The 16,395-nt window shown below is 38.0% G+C and overlaps 1 protein-coding gene, 1 long non-coding RNA gene and 1 other non-coding gene across 3 annotated transcripts in view; 1 reads left to right on the top strand and 2 right to left on the bottom strand.

The window, feature by feature from the left end:
- Positions 1-1,636, bottom strand: part of LOC110045273 (uncharacterized) — a 6,243-nt gene extending 4,607 nt beyond the window's left edge. Inside the window, exons 1-3 of the long non-coding RNA XR_016205486.1 lie at positions 960-1,636; positions 811-841; positions 590-718 (exon numbers count right to left, since the gene is read on the bottom strand). This is a non-coding gene — a long non-coding RNA (uncharacterized LOC110045273). The remainder of the gene's footprint in view (positions 1-589; positions 719-810; positions 842-959) is intronic.
- Positions 1-13,128, top strand: part of LOC110045271 (exosome complex component 10-like) — a 26,884-nt gene extending 13,756 nt beyond the window's left edge. Inside the window, exons 11-26 of the mRNA XM_020750866.2 lie at positions 1,632-1,788; positions 3,233-3,313; positions 4,291-4,358; positions 5,164-5,214; positions 6,661-6,778; positions 7,428-7,493; positions 7,764-7,833; positions 8,106-8,209; positions 8,968-9,048; positions 9,217-9,300; positions 9,890-9,944; positions 10,102-10,178; positions 10,305-10,446; positions 10,784-10,854; positions 11,639-11,706; positions 12,795-13,128. Of these exons, the coding sequence (XP_020606525.2) occupies positions 1,632-1,788; positions 3,233-3,313; positions 4,291-4,358; positions 5,164-5,214; positions 6,661-6,778; positions 7,428-7,493; positions 7,764-7,833; positions 8,106-8,209; positions 8,968-9,048; positions 9,217-9,300; positions 9,890-9,944; positions 10,102-10,178; positions 10,305-10,446; positions 10,784-10,854; positions 11,639-11,706; positions 12,795-12,831 (1,330 nt within the window). The 3' untranslated portion in view covers positions 12,832-13,128. The remainder of the gene's footprint in view (positions 1-1,631; positions 1,789-3,232; positions 3,314-4,290; positions 4,359-5,163; positions 5,215-6,660; positions 6,779-7,427; positions 7,494-7,763; positions 7,834-8,105; positions 8,210-8,967; positions 9,049-9,216; positions 9,301-9,889; positions 9,945-10,101; positions 10,179-10,304; positions 10,447-10,783; positions 10,855-11,638; positions 11,707-12,794) is intronic.
- A 2,954-nt stretch (positions 13,129-16,082) lies between these two features.
- Trnaw-cca (transfer RNA tryptophan (anticodon CCA)) lies at positions 16,083-16,154 on the bottom strand. Its single transcript has one exon. It is a non-coding gene; the product is annotated as a tRNA-Trp (tRNA).
- Positions 16,155-16,395: the final 241 nt, after the last annotated feature.

The following is a 16,395-nucleotide window of genomic DNA, read 5'->3' as shown; positions in this document are numbered from 1 at the left end:
AGAATGCAAGCAAGAGGAATCTAGCAACTCTTTGAAGCCTTAAATACTAAACACCAACTAATCACAAAATCCCTGGAGACACGCCCTAATGGCGTGCTCCAACAAAACACAAAAAACATAAACTGCTAACAAACTGTATCAACTTCATACCAGCGGAAAATACACAAGGCTGCACTACAGTCAGCTCCCACAAAATTAACGTTTTCAAACATTTCATTTTGCTGAACTAATGTTTGTGCAGAATATACAAAGTCCTCCTTTCTCTCACAAACATGAAACATTGCAGACCAGGCAAGTTTGCTCTTTTCCCAGTGTCACAATTTAGCAATTGTACTTACTCATAAGTAATAGAGGTAACAAACTTATTTCCTATTCCATAGGTTGTATCAATTAACAAAACACAAGAGCTGGTTATCTGACAACAGTTTTTCACAATTTCATCCAACACTGCATCACAGGAAAAGACTACTCTAGGTGATGGTGTCCACTGCAAATTTCTTAAGTAATTTTCTCTCTGACATAAATCCAACAGTCCAAGAAATTCATCAGTCTTGATATCTTCACTAAGTTTTGCTCTTACATTCTTTACCTGTTGTCTGTTTCTTGGAGGGTCTGACACTGAGTCACACCCCACAGCTCCACCTGCAGCATTCACTGCATCAGAAAATATACATTTATATATATTTTCTTGTTCTTCGTTGGATTGACCTTGTAAGTCCTGCAGCAGGAAATAAACAACACTTCAAATTTATGTTCTCGATTCCTGCAGATTCATAAGCAAACAGGTACTGCTGTTACTGCTGTTTTTACCTCTTCTCCACTACTGTGGGATTCAGCGTTGCTGAGAATAAAGAGGAGAGGGGAAACATTTTAAAAAATTGTACAGTAACTCAGCTCATACATGTACTCAGGCAATGTACTTGCACTCACGAAATGACAAAATTAAACTGTAAAGTCACCTGACTGTTAGGTCCAATACCTCACATTTCTGTTTATAGGAACAAAACAATAATCGTTATGATTGTATTAAGCTTATAAATGTTTGTTCCATCATCAAAATGTTCTTGAGATCAAACAATCACCAACATTCATGTGATAATCAAAATAATGTATGAAATACCTCTGATTCCTGAACATCCATCTCTGAATAGACAAAAGCAATTAAACATTATTATAAAGAGACACATTTATGGAACTAAGCAATGAAAACAATGACAAAAGACGGAATATACTTAGCAAAGGGTGAAGTTCAACGTGTTTTCACTATGTGAAAGATGCCAACTACAGTATGTAAGAACTCCTGATGAGTATATGGGTCATTAATTATTTTTAGTGCCAGCAGTTTTCCAGTTATAATTAAATTTCAACCTGCAACCTGCAACCTGCAGAATATACCTGCCAAAATAAATGTGTCTCTATTGAGGAGAGACATAATTATTATTGTTTGTAACAGAAATAGTTAAATAAATGTGTCTCTATTGGGGAGTGACACACTATAATGACCGAGGTCCTATTAACACAACAGGATCTCACGTCCAACACCTGTACAGACCACTCATTGTGATGTACATGTGTCTTCATTGCTGGGATTGCAAATAAGATTGTGCTGCTTATTTCTTTTTTTTTGACAGGCCTCTACCATTAGAGATGGTGCGTTATGCAAGAGAGGATACACATTATTTGCTCTATATCTGTGATCGCTTGCATAATGAGCTTATCAAGAGTGGAAATGCAAACAGCAACTTAATACAATCAGTGTACGCCAGGAGTAAAGATGTCTGCTTGAAGGTCTGTGGGTTGAATCTTGTTGATGAGAGTGAGAGGCACGGTGGCCTCATGGTTAGTGCGCTTATCTCCAGATTGAGTGGTCCGGGTTTGAGCCCTGGCTGGGGACATTGCATTGTGTTCTTGGGTCAGACACTTTACCCTCGCAGTGCCTCTCTTCACCCAGGTGTATAAGTGGGTAGCGGCGAGCTTAGTGCTGGGGGTAACCCTGCAATGGACTAGCATCCCATCCAGTCTAGAGAAGAAATACTCCTAGTCGCTTCATGCTACAGAAACCAGGATAAGCCTCGGTCTGATGAGCTTCTTGGCTCATATGCAGACTTTACCTTGTTAATGAGATAACGTTCTAACCAAAATCCTGAAAACTGAGTATACCTACCAGTATTCTTCAAGGCAAGATTTCAGACATTTCACATTGGATTTCAAGTTTGATCTTGAGTCATGGTCATGAGTTGATTTCAAGCAGAAGCCAACTTGGTTGAGTTTAACTTTCAATCCAACTTGCTTGCAGTAACCTTTCACTCTGTTTTGCTTGTGGTTAGATTTCATTATTTTGTTGCTTAGGGCTTCAATGCTATATATACATCTATATATCCATAAAGTGGACAGCGGTTACCCCAAAAATATTAATGGTTATTGTAAAATGGTTATGTTAATTTATTATGATTTATCTTTAGTTTAAACATTTTCTGAATGTCATAGTAACAAGGATTCTATCCACATACAAAAAATAGTCCTACATCAACATTCTGACTTAGGGTAACTTATCTTAAAATCCTGGCTCAAAATCCTGATTTGAAATTCTGACTCGGGACCATAACTCAAAGTGCAGCTTAAAATCGCACCTTGATAGTCATCTCCTAGAAATGAATGAATGAATGAAAGAATTTCACCTAATAGAGACCCAGAATGTTACTTTTACTACACATGGTTCTTTTTTAATGTGTCATTAATACAGACCAAACAGGATTAGTTTAAGGGGCACTATTATAGTGACTTTGTTGTATCTTTGGATAGAAGAGTACACAAAATACTTCTAGAACACCAAAATAAAGATGTGACTGAACTGTGGAAGCACAAGCAAATTTTAATTTGTTTTGCAGGACATTTTCAAGACATCATGACAAAATTTGAAAAAGTCTGCCAAACTTTAAATTCAAAACTAGATCATTAGTTTTAGCTTTCTGTTGATCAAACTAGGCCTGTTTGTTTTTGACTTATGATGCCATGCTCAAAATAGTGCCCCTTTAAACCATTATCGATTTAGAAAGCTGATTACAGGACTTTTCTGCAAAGTTTATAGTTTATAAATATTACAAACAGTCCAAAACCTGTTGGTCTAAAACAGATTTATTATTGTATCACTGTCAGAAAACTGTTCCAGAGTAAGGTCTCTTGTGATACTTTTGTTGATTTGTTTTTGTTATCTTTCTATCTCTTCTTTCAGCGATACGAGAAGCCACTATTTACCAGTGTATCTTTTCAAAAAGTATTGGAAAAACACAAACAGACATTTAACACTGAACAGGTGCTTTTCCTTCTTATCTATATTTGAAAAATAAGACAATTTATTTTGTATTACTAGGGATGCTTTAGAGGTTTTGCATGGTAGCCATGTTGCATGGTAGCCATGTTGCATGGTAGGAACAATGAAAATGTTTTACATTAGAAAGAACATTTTTTCCCATAGGAAAAAGAATCTATTGTTCCTGCCATGCAACATGGCTGCCATGAAAAATCTCTCTACTTGTTACCCAGCCCTTTGCAGTCAAGTGTCTTCAGACACTCTCTTATGGTGCTGTCTGTTTTTAGAAATGTATAATCAGCATTATAAAACAGTAATTTATTTGGCATCCTGACTTTCAACATCTTGACTAAACTGTATTAGAAATAAGGTGATAGCAAGCCACTGTATGTAGAGTCAATCTGATATGGTCATAGCATTGCCAGAACAGAGTGAAGAATCATAAGTGAATACATGTATGATAGATTCTGAAACTGTCTTCACTGTGCTATCAAATCATGAGAGTTCGTACAGTATGCAAAATAACTAAACAGTACAAGTATTACACGTATAAGTATGAGTACTTGTATGAATATATGTGCAAGTGTAATATACTTATATTTCAGTCTGTTAAATTTATTTAACATCAACCTGTACAGTTTGCTAGTGTTGCCTCACATGTAGACTCAGGATATTAGAATATTATTCTCCGTTTGCGTTTTAGATTTCAAAAAAAATTTTCAAAACCAACTGACCTGTCATAAGCTCTATCATTTCTGTGACCTTAAACAACGCTTTGGATGATCTAAGATTACCCACAAGTAAACTTAAAAGGTGAATTTATGTGTGTTAAACAAAACAAGAATTCACTTTCACTCTGCCAGACCAAAGTACATCTTCGTCCCTCACACTCTTCAGTGTCTTGATATTTGATACAAAATTTTATTCATTGTGCTAATTAATTCTGCTATAAAAAGTACCGGTAATTGATTTTTTCACAGATTTGCGCATTTCGCCTTCTTTATGCTTGGAGAGACAATATTGCACGGGAGGAAGATGAAAGTGCTGGGTGAGATTTAATACTTCAATGCATTCTCTCATCTCTGTTCAGACTTTTCCTGCATTTCACTTTGCTGCGTGTAAACAACACCACCATGAAAAGAGGGAAGGGATTTTCACGCTTATGTTTTTGTCCACTCCGACTTTAACTCAGCACCACTGTTCAATGGAAGGTCAGAAGGTCGATTATACATTGTATCAAGCAAAAAATAGTTTTCAACATTTATGCCAAATGCAGACACATACATATCCATAATGTTAATTTTTTGAGTTACTTTTCCAGCACACCTCATGAATGCAGATCCGTTTCTGGTTGTGGAAAATATATGCTAAACAAAAATTAATTCTGAGTCCAAGGAGACTAGATACCACTTATGTTTTTTTTGTTGTTGTGAGAGGTGATGGGGAAGTCATGGATTTGTAGATAACAGTGTCCATGTCTCCTGTGTAGTAGCGCATCAATGCAAGAAATAATCCCTCTCAGTCTTAGGGAAATAATTAAAAAAGATTGCAAATTACTCGCCTTCTGATCTGCCTGTTGTTTTCAAAACCTTCTTTTGTTATTTAATATGTTAAGTGGTTCACTGTCCTGAAGATGCTATACAGATATTCAGTATGTTGCTTAAAGAAAACTGTAAGTCTACTGAAATTAGAATACATTTACACGTACATAAATTAGTTTTATTTGTCTTTGATCAGGCAAGAAAGTACACTGTATTAATGTGTTGGTGTTATGTCATGACAATTAAGAAGCCGATTCATTTTCAGTTTCGATAGTTTTTCTTTAAGACGATTCATTTATTGCTCTTTTTCAGCTTTGTTCTTCCAAACCACATGATGTTCCAGATTGCAGAAACCATGCCAAGGTTTGTATACTTGATATCATAACCTCGACTAATTTGTAATGTGCCTTGTGAAATTGTACTCTCAGATTACGTAACGCAGTAAAGAGTGTAGGTAACTCAGTAAAGACGTTAGTTTTTTTCATCTCACAGAGTCTTAGATTTACACGTACTATTTCCACCAATCAGTAATAATTTAAAAGTTGTAGCATGTACTTTGACATTCTTACCTTCTGACCAGGGAAATTGGCAATTCTTTGAACAGCACTATATCCAGTATCACCTAAGCAGAGTATAAACCAATCATTACCAGTGTGCTTGACGTTTGAACAAAGACATTGCTTGAAATCTGTAAACTTTACTTGTAAAGTATAGTTAACCACAAGAGCTTATTATTACTGTCCATCGATATGTCTCAGCTACAGACATGCTATTCTGTTATTGTGTAAGTGCATTACAAACTTGCCAAGGAACTTGATCCCATAAACAATGGACACTACTAGCTATGTTGTCTCGGTATCCTTATCAACAATTAAGGCTCATGTCAGAGGTATTAATCCTATCCATTACTATTGTATGCTTGTCTTATGTTATCAGTTTTACTATCTGCTGCATATCCGGTCTCAACAAACAGTACTCATGAACATGTTATGCTACACCAGTCTTTGTACAATTAGCACGATAGGCACGTCAGCTTTTTTTTCTTGGCTAGTTTACACTGTTTCCTTTCCCTCCTCTACCCCCCTATAAATAAACTTGGACTACTGGCCTGGGTGCACACCTTCCACTTAGCTATCGCCTGCGTCAGGCTGGGTGGGTCCCTTACCCCAGCTTATTCTTACCGGTACCTACCTAAGCAGCTAGGTTGGGGGGCTTCATTCTCTGGGTGAGTGCGCTATCACCCCAATTCATTCACTGGGTGTGTCTGCCAACCGCCCAAGTTTCTGCTTTGGGGTTTGTGTCCGCTAACCGCCCCACGTTGTGTTTATGCTTTGAGGTTTGAGTCCACTAACCACCCAATTATCTGTCCAGGTGTGTCGCTACCACCCACTCTCGTTGCTATCCCGGGGAGCACCCAGTGTCCATGGTCTCATTTACTGCCAGATTTGTCTTGTTATTTTTGTCCATACAATATTGTTAGAGAGCGAGTTGTTGTTAAATGGGAAAAAAACACTACATGAATTAAATTTTGTACTAATTAAGAGTCCCTGTCCATAAATATGCAAAATAACTCAGCAATAGTTATTTTAGCAGTTATATTTTAAATACTGCAAATCTAAGATAGATAACTTCCCCTAGAGTACATGTCCTGACATGTCAAGTTTATGTGTAGCAAAGAAAAAAAACAACAGGATGTATGAAAAGATATTCCTCAATATGACTTCTGAAGCAGTGAGTCTGCACTTTGCCCCTTGTCTTTCACCCATGTAACTGCAAACAATAAAATTGTTGTGCTGTTGCTATTTTCAGGGAGGCCCAAGGTGTTCTGGCTTGTTGTAATCCAGTTCCCACACTTGTTAAGCAGTATGTGCATGAAATCCACCTGCTGATTTTGCAAGCAAAAGAACTGGCACTTGCTGCAAACAAGGTTTGCATATATCTGTGACATACAGTCCTTTATTAATTAAAATAATTGGCAGAATCGGCTGTGTGGAGACCCACAGCTTGATCCTGGCTAGGATCCTTAGCTCTACTTTCACTCGTTGTGCAAAGAAGGTTCCATGCAATAGCCTGAAACTGGTGAACTTTGCAGCTGGATTATTGGGTTCAGTCCTGTGCTTGCCAGATGGGCAAGTGAAGTTTTCTGGGAAAATGTTTCAGGAAATTCAAATTACAGACCTTAGTAAAACTAATTAATTATGATAACAAACTTGGGGGGGGGGGGGGGGGGTTGATAATGAGTTTGATAGTGATAATGACTTTAAAGGATACATCTCCTCCCCAGTGCCTTTGTCTTTAGCCTCTCAAAATTTTCAAATGGCTGTTTTGTTACTAGTAAGCTCTGCAGTATTTCAGATTGATCATCATTGCTGAAGGGTCAGCATCTGTGCATAGCTAGGTTCAATGCTTTACTTGTACATGTAGTTTGTAAGGTCTTGGAAATCAGACTATGAAATATTTCAAATGTAGTTACCTTTATTTTTGAGTGTTATGCCTTGAAATATTCATGAATAATTTTCAATTGGGACATAGCATGTACAGCAGCAAGTTTATGTTTTACTGAACTATAATTGCAGAGCTCTTCGTCTGTGGGTGCTACATCAGAAGTTGACTCAGGAAACACTACAGAACACAGTGCCTCGGTAAGAACAACGTGTGCAATTGTAGTACTTCAGGAATAACATGTCCTGTTGATGTGACATTTCAATTGATTTTCATTAAATAGTTTTCAAACTGTGATAAAGTGCCAAGGGGGTGTCGGTCAGCTTAGTAGGCCTGTAATGTGTACTAAGGAATACAGAAACAGTCCTATGCGGGCATAATTTGTAAGCAAATGGTGTACTGAGAGTTACTCATACCGTATCGTCACTGTTTTGTGGTTTTTATTTTTTTTCTTCTTCTTCTTTTAATAGACAAGTACAACTCTCTCTCGGCCGCCACTGATCGATCCAGACTCAAAATCAAATCACTTACTTGTTAATGGTGAGGCTTAGGTCTCTGTAGTTACTGCATTTATTGTTTTGCTGTGTCATCCTTATCATTTCCTGGGACTAACAATGTTAATGAATGTAACTCTAGATTCCGGTTTTATAACTATGCTATTTGCCTGTTTGTTGTTGTTGTTGTTGTTGTTTTTGTTTTTTTCTCGTGTGTAGGAATCCACCTTTCATTTATCTTTTACCTGTAGCTACATTACTTCTACACCTGTGTAGACCCATGCATGGACTTCCTCCTTCATTTTTTTATCTCTTCAGGAGATTCCTTACTTGTTAGTGCAGCCTCGCCAAGTTCGTTTGGTCATGTTATTGTATCAGGACCTCCTGTACCTAAAGCAAGCCCAGCTATATTACTATTTGAGGTATTATTATCTTGTTATAATCACGGCAGCCGTTTGCAAAAATTTAGGAGTTCAGTTAACCGCACCCATACCCCTGACACAGTTGCTAATGTTGTTCTATAAACCCGGAAAAGAACACCCTCAAGAGAGACAGTAGGATTTATAATGACAGCATAATTTATACTCTAACATGGCAATAGAAAAACATTGTTTGAAAAAATGCTCTTGTGTTTGAATCTCCTTATCTTATTGGATTACAGTTTTGAAATGCACTCAAATTTTCAAGAAAAAGTATGCTAAGAAATTATCAAAGAAAGTACTTCGAATCGATCACTACTTCGGTATCACTGTACCGTGGTTTGGAAATGAATACAGAATAGAGAGAAACTGAAAGGTTGTTGATGTCTTTACACATCGAAGATTCTGTCACCTCACCAGATCAACATTGCGAACCAAACATAAGTTTGTTTAGTGTCCTATTTGTTACGTGCTGACTACCTGGCAAGTTACATTAGTACAGCTGTGAGTTGAACTGGGGACTGTGGCAGACCACAGCTAGTGTCACAGAAGCCCTGTTACATTGACATGTGTTGTTAGTATTATTTGAGTACAAAAGCGATACTTAAGATGCATCTTACTTTAGGAGAACATCATGAATCTGGCCTCGGAACTCTGATTTCTTAGCCATGCCACCTTCAGTTTTGAGATGTTAATGATTTAACAACCATCCAGACTTACATATACTGTATATACTTAGCTACTGCTCCATATTGTTTCAGATTTCTAATGATGAACAACTTACTGATGGACAGAAGAAAGCGGAAAAAATCAAGGCTTCTTTTGAGAACCCATTTCAAAAAGTTAGTTACTATCACTTTATTGTATTTTTTATGGCTTTTTCAACAGTTTCTTGGCTCAAGCAAAGTCGACAGAACTAAAGAAGTGAATATATGCAGTATGTATTTTGCATTTGCGTAGTATTCTCGACAGTAATACTTGCTTGACTGACGCTGTGGATTTTCTTTTAGTTCCTTCCGGTGAAAAGTCACTCAGAGACGACAGAAGGCACAACCACTGTAGATGAACTTCAAAATCATGAGCAAGTACACAGGGTCCGTGTTCTCTCTTTTTTCAATTTAGAGGTGCTTTTATAGAGCAATAACCTGCATATTAACTTCAGGGATTTTTTTTTTCCGACTACGTGCCTGATTTAGTGCAACCCACCTGCACATGTAGATTTTCTCTGAAATGACTCTCAAATGTTGGGGTATTATGTAGCTACTCCCAAAGCATTGAAAGTTTTTTATATCATACGTCGGAGAACCCAGAAGGGCTTCATAAAACATTGTGACGTCTGTTACACGAAGAACATGTGATGGTTGAGGAGGACAAGTTAAAAAAATCGTGCTGTTCTTCCAGGGAAGAGTATGTACTACGAGCTCACTAGCTACGATCCATTTTTTTTTTACCCAGGAAACTTGAGCTCATTAGTTAACCCCCTTCCAAGAGAACCACCAAAAATCGTCATCACTGCAAGTCCAAGGAAGCCGAATCAACAAATTAATAATCTTATGATCGTGGTTTTCAAATTCTAGATAACAAGTACGCTCACACCTTCGCAAGCTCACTCCCTACGCCCAACCCCTACCACCACAATTACCGTAGTGTCATGTCATTTCTCTTTCTTTGTTCTCGTTATAGATTAATCAGCAATGGAGACAAGCGACACAGCTAAATACTTCTCCTTCAGCATCAGGTAACGAACTGCCTTTTAAGATTTGAAGGAGAGAATGGTGAATACCAAAAGAATATGTTTTTTCTACATGTACTATCATTTGTCTCAATTATCGTTTTTCTTCAGCTTTCGAGTCATTCTGAACGTTCTATTTGTTCTTGTTGCTTGTTTATTGTAGAACCAAATGCTGGACATAAAAGACATCATTCAGATAGCGAGGAAACATCAGAAGATTTAACACCGTTGAGAAATAGAGTGAGTGTGACGTGCTGGTTTTCTACATTTTTCGCTTAGAGTAAAAAAAAGTGTTTTATTTCTCGATGGTTGTGTTGTCTCTCGGTGTTTAAATTCTTGTTGTTCTAATTTTGTTTACATGGCCAGACTGGAAAGTCTGCTTCAAAGAAAAGAAAAACCTCACCAGGCACTTCTAAAAATGGAGGTGAAGAGGAAGAATCAAGCACGCAACCTGGCAGAGCTTTTGTGCCGTTCAACTACTCCGATGTGGATTATTCAACATTCACTGGTAAGAAAGTACAAGAAAACTCACTAACCTGTATTACTAGAATTCTACTGGTATAGTAATGCAAATGCTGTAATCTGATTGGTTAAGCTATAGTGGGCTAACAGCCATTGCGCAATAGCTGTAGGTGACTACATTTTCCCGTTTTTCTTAAGTTTTAGAGGAACATTTAAATACAAGTAAGTAGTTACGTCCTTGAGAAACCTAAAGGTTATTAATAATGCATATTAAGCATTAGCATGAGACGGTTATTGGAGTGGCAGTGAATTTTGATTGCCAAAACCCGAGAACGCCAGGATTATTGTAATGAAATATCAATTAAGTGTGTGTTTATTAACAGGTGATAAAGAGAAAGAGACCAAAGACAAGACAGTTGTTTTTAGTCCTTATAGCTCATCACGTGACTCCAAAGTAAGCACCAGTTTTCTTTACCAGATCCCGACATGCAGTCGAGGGTCTGCATAACTTGCAAGAATTCTCCAAACCCCCGAGTGTTTAGATGAGGTTATGTAAACACAGAAAAACCTTATCCATTGCTCTTTTGGAATATTTCTCAAAAATAATTCGACAACCTTGTTTATACATAATCTCATCTTAGCACACCTATTGACCGGTGAGAGCAGGTGTGCTATCTTAGATATTTTTTTGAAATTAGTGTTGTCGGTAGATAAGAATGTACAGAAGGAAACCCAGTTGGAAATATGCAAAAGATATAAGTGTATCCAGTTAGCCACCGACGGTGGCCAACTGGCTTGTCAACAAAACTAACACCACTACTGGTGTAGTGTTGGCCAGTCCTGACCTGCAGTCTTTGTTGCTCACTCAACAAACTGTGGTGAAGGTGTAATGGCCTCATGGTTAGTGCGCTCGATCCCGGATCGAGCGGTCCAGGTTCGAGCCCTGGTCGGGGACATTGTGTTGTGTTCTTGGGCAAGACACTTTACTCTCACAGTGCCTCGCTCCACCCAGGTGTATAAATGGGTACTGGCGAATTTAAAGCTGGGGGTAACCCTGCGATGGACTAGGATTCCATCCAGAGTGGGGGAGGGAGTAGAAATATCCCTAGTTGCTTCATGCTACAGAAACCGGGATAAGTTCCGGCCTGATGGACCACTTGGCTCGTATTGAAACTTTACCTTATGTTACTAACAAACTGTGCATATACTCAGTTTCTCCCATGATCTTTTTGTAACAGTCAGCAGGGCCACGGTCTAAAGTACACATGAAATCTGGACAGAAAAGTCTAACGTTTTCCTCAAACAAGTAAGTTGTTAGCGACTATTATTATCTCAGTGTGAACGGCACGATGTAAAGTGCAGATGGTCAAGTTATCAGCCAAGAGGGGAGAAAACCCAGAGAAAAGTGATATCGAAGAGTGCATTCACACTTAGTAAAAGAGCAAGAGTATTTTGTAATGATAAGTGTTAGTAAACACATCTATTGCGACCTTTGCTCAACCTATAAAGTGCGGAACACGTTTTAGCAAACGCCTGTGTCAGTTAGATTTCCTTTGACAAGACATACTATATCTTTCACACAGAGTTTGTAGCCTTTAAACAGTTCATGTGAAAAGTAGATTACTTTCTCTATTCTCGTAACAACGTTCCAAGTCATTTCCTTCTCAGTATATACCGTTAGAGTAACAGTACAGTGGAACCCCGCCCGCGGTCACCTCGTTATTACAGCCACTTTTTTGTCCCGGCCAAACGCCCATACATTTTCTTATAGGAAAACTCCGTTAATGCGGCCACCCCGTTAATACGGCCAACGGCCACATTCTGAAATCCCAACCTGTGTAATCCCTTACAATTTTACCCTGTTTATATGGCCACTTAAACCAGTTATGGTCATCTTTCCGTTCTTAATATTGTATGTAGAGATAGAAGTTTCAATTTTTAAAAATTATAGCTGCATTCTGGATGCTTATTAAAGAACAGTTGTTTAGAAGTGCAATTGTGATGTATTTGTTAGCTCCTGTTAAGACGTTACTCAATTTGGACCAGTCATGAAATTTGACTCTACCCAGTTAAAACGGCCAAAATATTATTGGCCCGTTGGTGACCGTATTAACAAGGTTCCATTGTACTTGTACATCCTAAGCCTCACGTTCATGTGAAAAATTCTTTGTCTAGAAACATAAACACGAGTCTAAGGATGTATAAAGTATTGTAATTCAAATTTAGGCCTCATCTATTCAAAGTGTCCATTGAATGAGGACTGGCGACGATGTTTTGATGCGACATTCCGAACTTACTCAAAGTCTAACGCAAGTCCCGAAAGTTGCGAAGTAGACAAAAGTGAAACAAATACGAAATACGTTTTAAGACAGCACGTTACTCTGTTTTTTGTAGGCAAACAAGTCAGAAGAAGAAATGGCCTCGCAGATGACATGACTGAATTTTAATCAGAAGAATTTTATTTCAACTGGGTCTTAGTTAAGCTAGCTTCTCCTTCATGTGCTGACGTCACGCAAAATAAGTTGACTCGCAATTGATTTATAAGCAATGTTTTCTCATTTCTAGTCTATACATGAAGAACGCCCTCTTAATTTATTTTAGCGAAATTTCACAATAATTTTAATTTCTGTTCTACTTCGGTGGATTTTAGTCCAGTGGTAAAAGTGGTTGTAACCGTGTTATGAAGACTAATTAGTTCAAGAATTATAAATAAAACTGTGCGACAGGCGTTTGACTTTCATGGTGTTTGATAGTGAATGGCTGAGGAAAAATACTGGAAACTATGGGAGTTTTCCACTCCAAAAAATTCTGAAACTTTTGAAACGGGGACAAAACGTAAGGAACTTTCTTCAGGAAAGCTTCCAGAAAATCCAAGAATTTTTAATTTCCGATGAGCGAACCACGGTGGAAATTCCTGGGTTCCCAGTTAATGAATTTCTAAGTAGGAGGCTATCTTGAATACAGCTTCCTTGGAATTCTATGGGAACAATCTACTTCACACACTGTCGTCAGAAACCTCGTTGGAAACTTGAAATGCTCAGCTTTCTTTCGTGGTTTTCACAGCGTAACAGATATTTGAGAACACAGATCTTTCTCATTTGGTTGGTTTTTAACCAGGGTATGTTAAAGGCGAGTAGCACTGTTCCAGGGAATTGCCTTTTCCTGCTTTTCCTACTATTAGTTCTTTATTTATTGCTGAAAGTGGAAACTTGCATGTAAGAGAGAGAAAACATTTCCCATGTCTCTATCCTGTTTGGTAGAATTTTTACTTGTATACTAATGCTGATTGCAAATGCTGCAATCTGATTGGTTGAGCTAACGTACCCTGACATCCAGATTTTGAGCTGAAGGGTGCTCACCATTTAGCCAAAAAAATCCGGAAATTTCGGTTGAAAGTCAAATCGAACAGTAATTTTTTGGAAAATCCGTTCGGAAATTGTAGACTACCTCCAGAGGTAGTCCTCTTTTCCCCCGTTCGGAACGGAATGACGGAAATTTCCAAACCATTTTTTTAATTTTCTATTTTCCGGTCTTTCATCAGCCGAAAACAATTGTAGTCCTGCTGTTAAGAACCAAAAATAACCAGAATTGTTCATTTTGTGATTAAAGCATGAAACTTCCCAGGATGACTAACCTCTATAAGATAAACATTTTCTGATATGGAGCCATCCCAAATTTCCACCCAGAAGCGCGCTACACGCATGTCAAAAAATGACATATTAGGCCCCTACATGGGAACGAGGCTGAGTTAAAATGCTTATTTCTAAGCCTTTTCCGGAGTACTTTGCCTAGGTTTCTTGCTTTTTAATATAAAAGCAACTTGTAAAGTATCTGGGAGTAAAAAAATTTGTCACGTGATTGGCCACGTGACCATTTTCAATAAACAAAAAAATACCGAATATTGCATTAATACGATTAATAATTGTTTTTCTCCTCTTCTTTCTCGTTTTTCCTCGCAAATAAAAAGAAGTAATTAGTTTGAACATTACAATATAGAGTAATAAGATATTCAAACTTAGAAACTTGTGTTTCGGCATGCACAATGTCATATTGGGGCTTTGCATCAAATCGAGGCCGAGACAAAGGATGGATCTATCTTGGCTATTGAAGTGATTTGCTTAAGTCTGGCTTAACGGGATATAACTAATTTTCCGTGCGGAATTCAAGAGGAAACTCTTGATTGGTTTAAATCGTATTTGACTAAGCGCACACAATGGTGCTCAGTTAATGGCTGTCTCTCTCACTTCACTACTCTTACATGTGGTGTGCGACAGGGAACGATCCTTGGTCCTCTTTTATTTCTATGAATTTATATTAACGATTCGCCTAACTGCCTATCATTTAGCATACCTAGAATGTATGCTGATGACACCCACATTAATTACGCTGGTTCTGATTTCCATCCGATTCAGTCTAGTCTATCTCACGACCTTGAAAAACTAAGCAAATGGCTTGTGTCTAACAGACCTACCTTGAACGCAACAAAAACGGAATTTATATTGATCGGCTCCAGGCAAAGATTGAGAACTCTATCTGATACACTCGAACTCTCCATTAATAATGTTCCGATTGAACAAGTTTCCTCTGCGAAATCACTTGGAGTAAATGTCAATGAAAATTTGACGTGGCATTCCCACATCGACTGTGTAAAAAGATCGCCTCTGCAATTGGAGCCATAAATTTAGTTAAGGTAATTCCCACGAAATTGTTCTACTATCAAATTTTTTTTGCAACTTGGCATAACATTCATGATATGAACATTAAAAAAACGCAATAAAAAAAATTGGGTCACCGTGCTTGTTAACGCGTCAGCAGGCTCTTAAAATGGGGTGTTTTCACTGGTTGCGCGTTAAAAATTCGTAAGATGAATAAACAATCAAAGAAAGTCAAACTCTGTGTGATATAACACGCTGCATTGAAAAATAATCGAGCTTATTCGTTGCGCACGGAGATTACCAAAAGTTACCTAAATAACCGTATTTGTCAGTATTGTGGCGTGAAAACAAGCACGGTGACCCCCTCTTTTTCCTACGTTTTTAATATCTCCTTGTCCTGTAACAACAGCATACCAAGTTTCATCGGAAATCTATGGCGGGTTCTTTTGCTAGCGAATCACCTTAAACAATCAGTATAGGCAGGCGGGAAATCTCTACTGGCGTAGATTCAAGGTATGATAACAGGAAAAGCATTGAAGTCGTGAAACTTTTTTTTACCGGAGACGGCATCAAATGTTCACGAAAAAGAATTTATAATTCCAAAAACCATATCAGACCGTAAAGAGTGAAAATTAGGGAACATTTTGTGTCTCCAAGTTTCTAATTTGGCGCCAACGGCCGGTAACTCGAGTGTCGCCAGGTGGGATGATAGTTGTGTTATCCTGAATCCTCATTAAGTTAAAACTAGAATTCTCAAGTTAACCATTATATAAGGCTAAAGCAATCTTTTCGTCTGGCCTAAAACCTGTAGCCTTTTCAGCATAAGAGAAGGCAAGCTCCCTGAGTAACTTATTCCATCTGGTTCCGACCTCTAAAAACATTGAGCATACAGTGGGGAAAGACAGAAACTTTCAACACAGCATTTTCCATCTATTTTGACGAGTAGTTTATTTTTACGCTTTTCAGTACTGCTTTTACGTTTATCTCAATGCAAATGGTTATCAAAATAATAGCAAAAATTGAAAGCTGACCCCGACGTGATTCGAACACGCAGCCTTCTGATCTGGAGTCAGACGCGCTACCATTGCGCCATGGAGTCAAGTCTCTTTTGATTGTACACGATTTTAAATTTTAATGGTAGGAGTGTTTTAATCTGAATTATGGTAGGGGTGGTGCGATAGATCATAAAATGAATGTAAGTCTAATGCGGCAAAAGTGAAATAAGTGTCTGAGAAAAGAAAGTAAAGGTTTTTTTAGGCAAAAGTGATGCCACCACCCCTGGAAAGTGCTTTTATGAGTAAGTCATTAGGTTCGTCTGTTCGAGATGTTTCAAAAGGGTT

Source organism: Orbicella faveolata, unplaced genomic scaffold (assembly GCF_042242905.1).
Source record: "Orbicella faveolata isolate gen_17 unplaced genomic scaffold, um_ofav_v1 contig_12, whole genome shotgun sequence".
NCBI classification, from domain to species: Eukaryota; Metazoa; Cnidaria; class Anthozoa; order Scleractinia; family Merulinidae; genus Orbicella; species Orbicella faveolata.
Note: the sequence above shows the minus strand (reverse complement) of the source record. Positions and strands in the feature narration are given on the sequence as shown.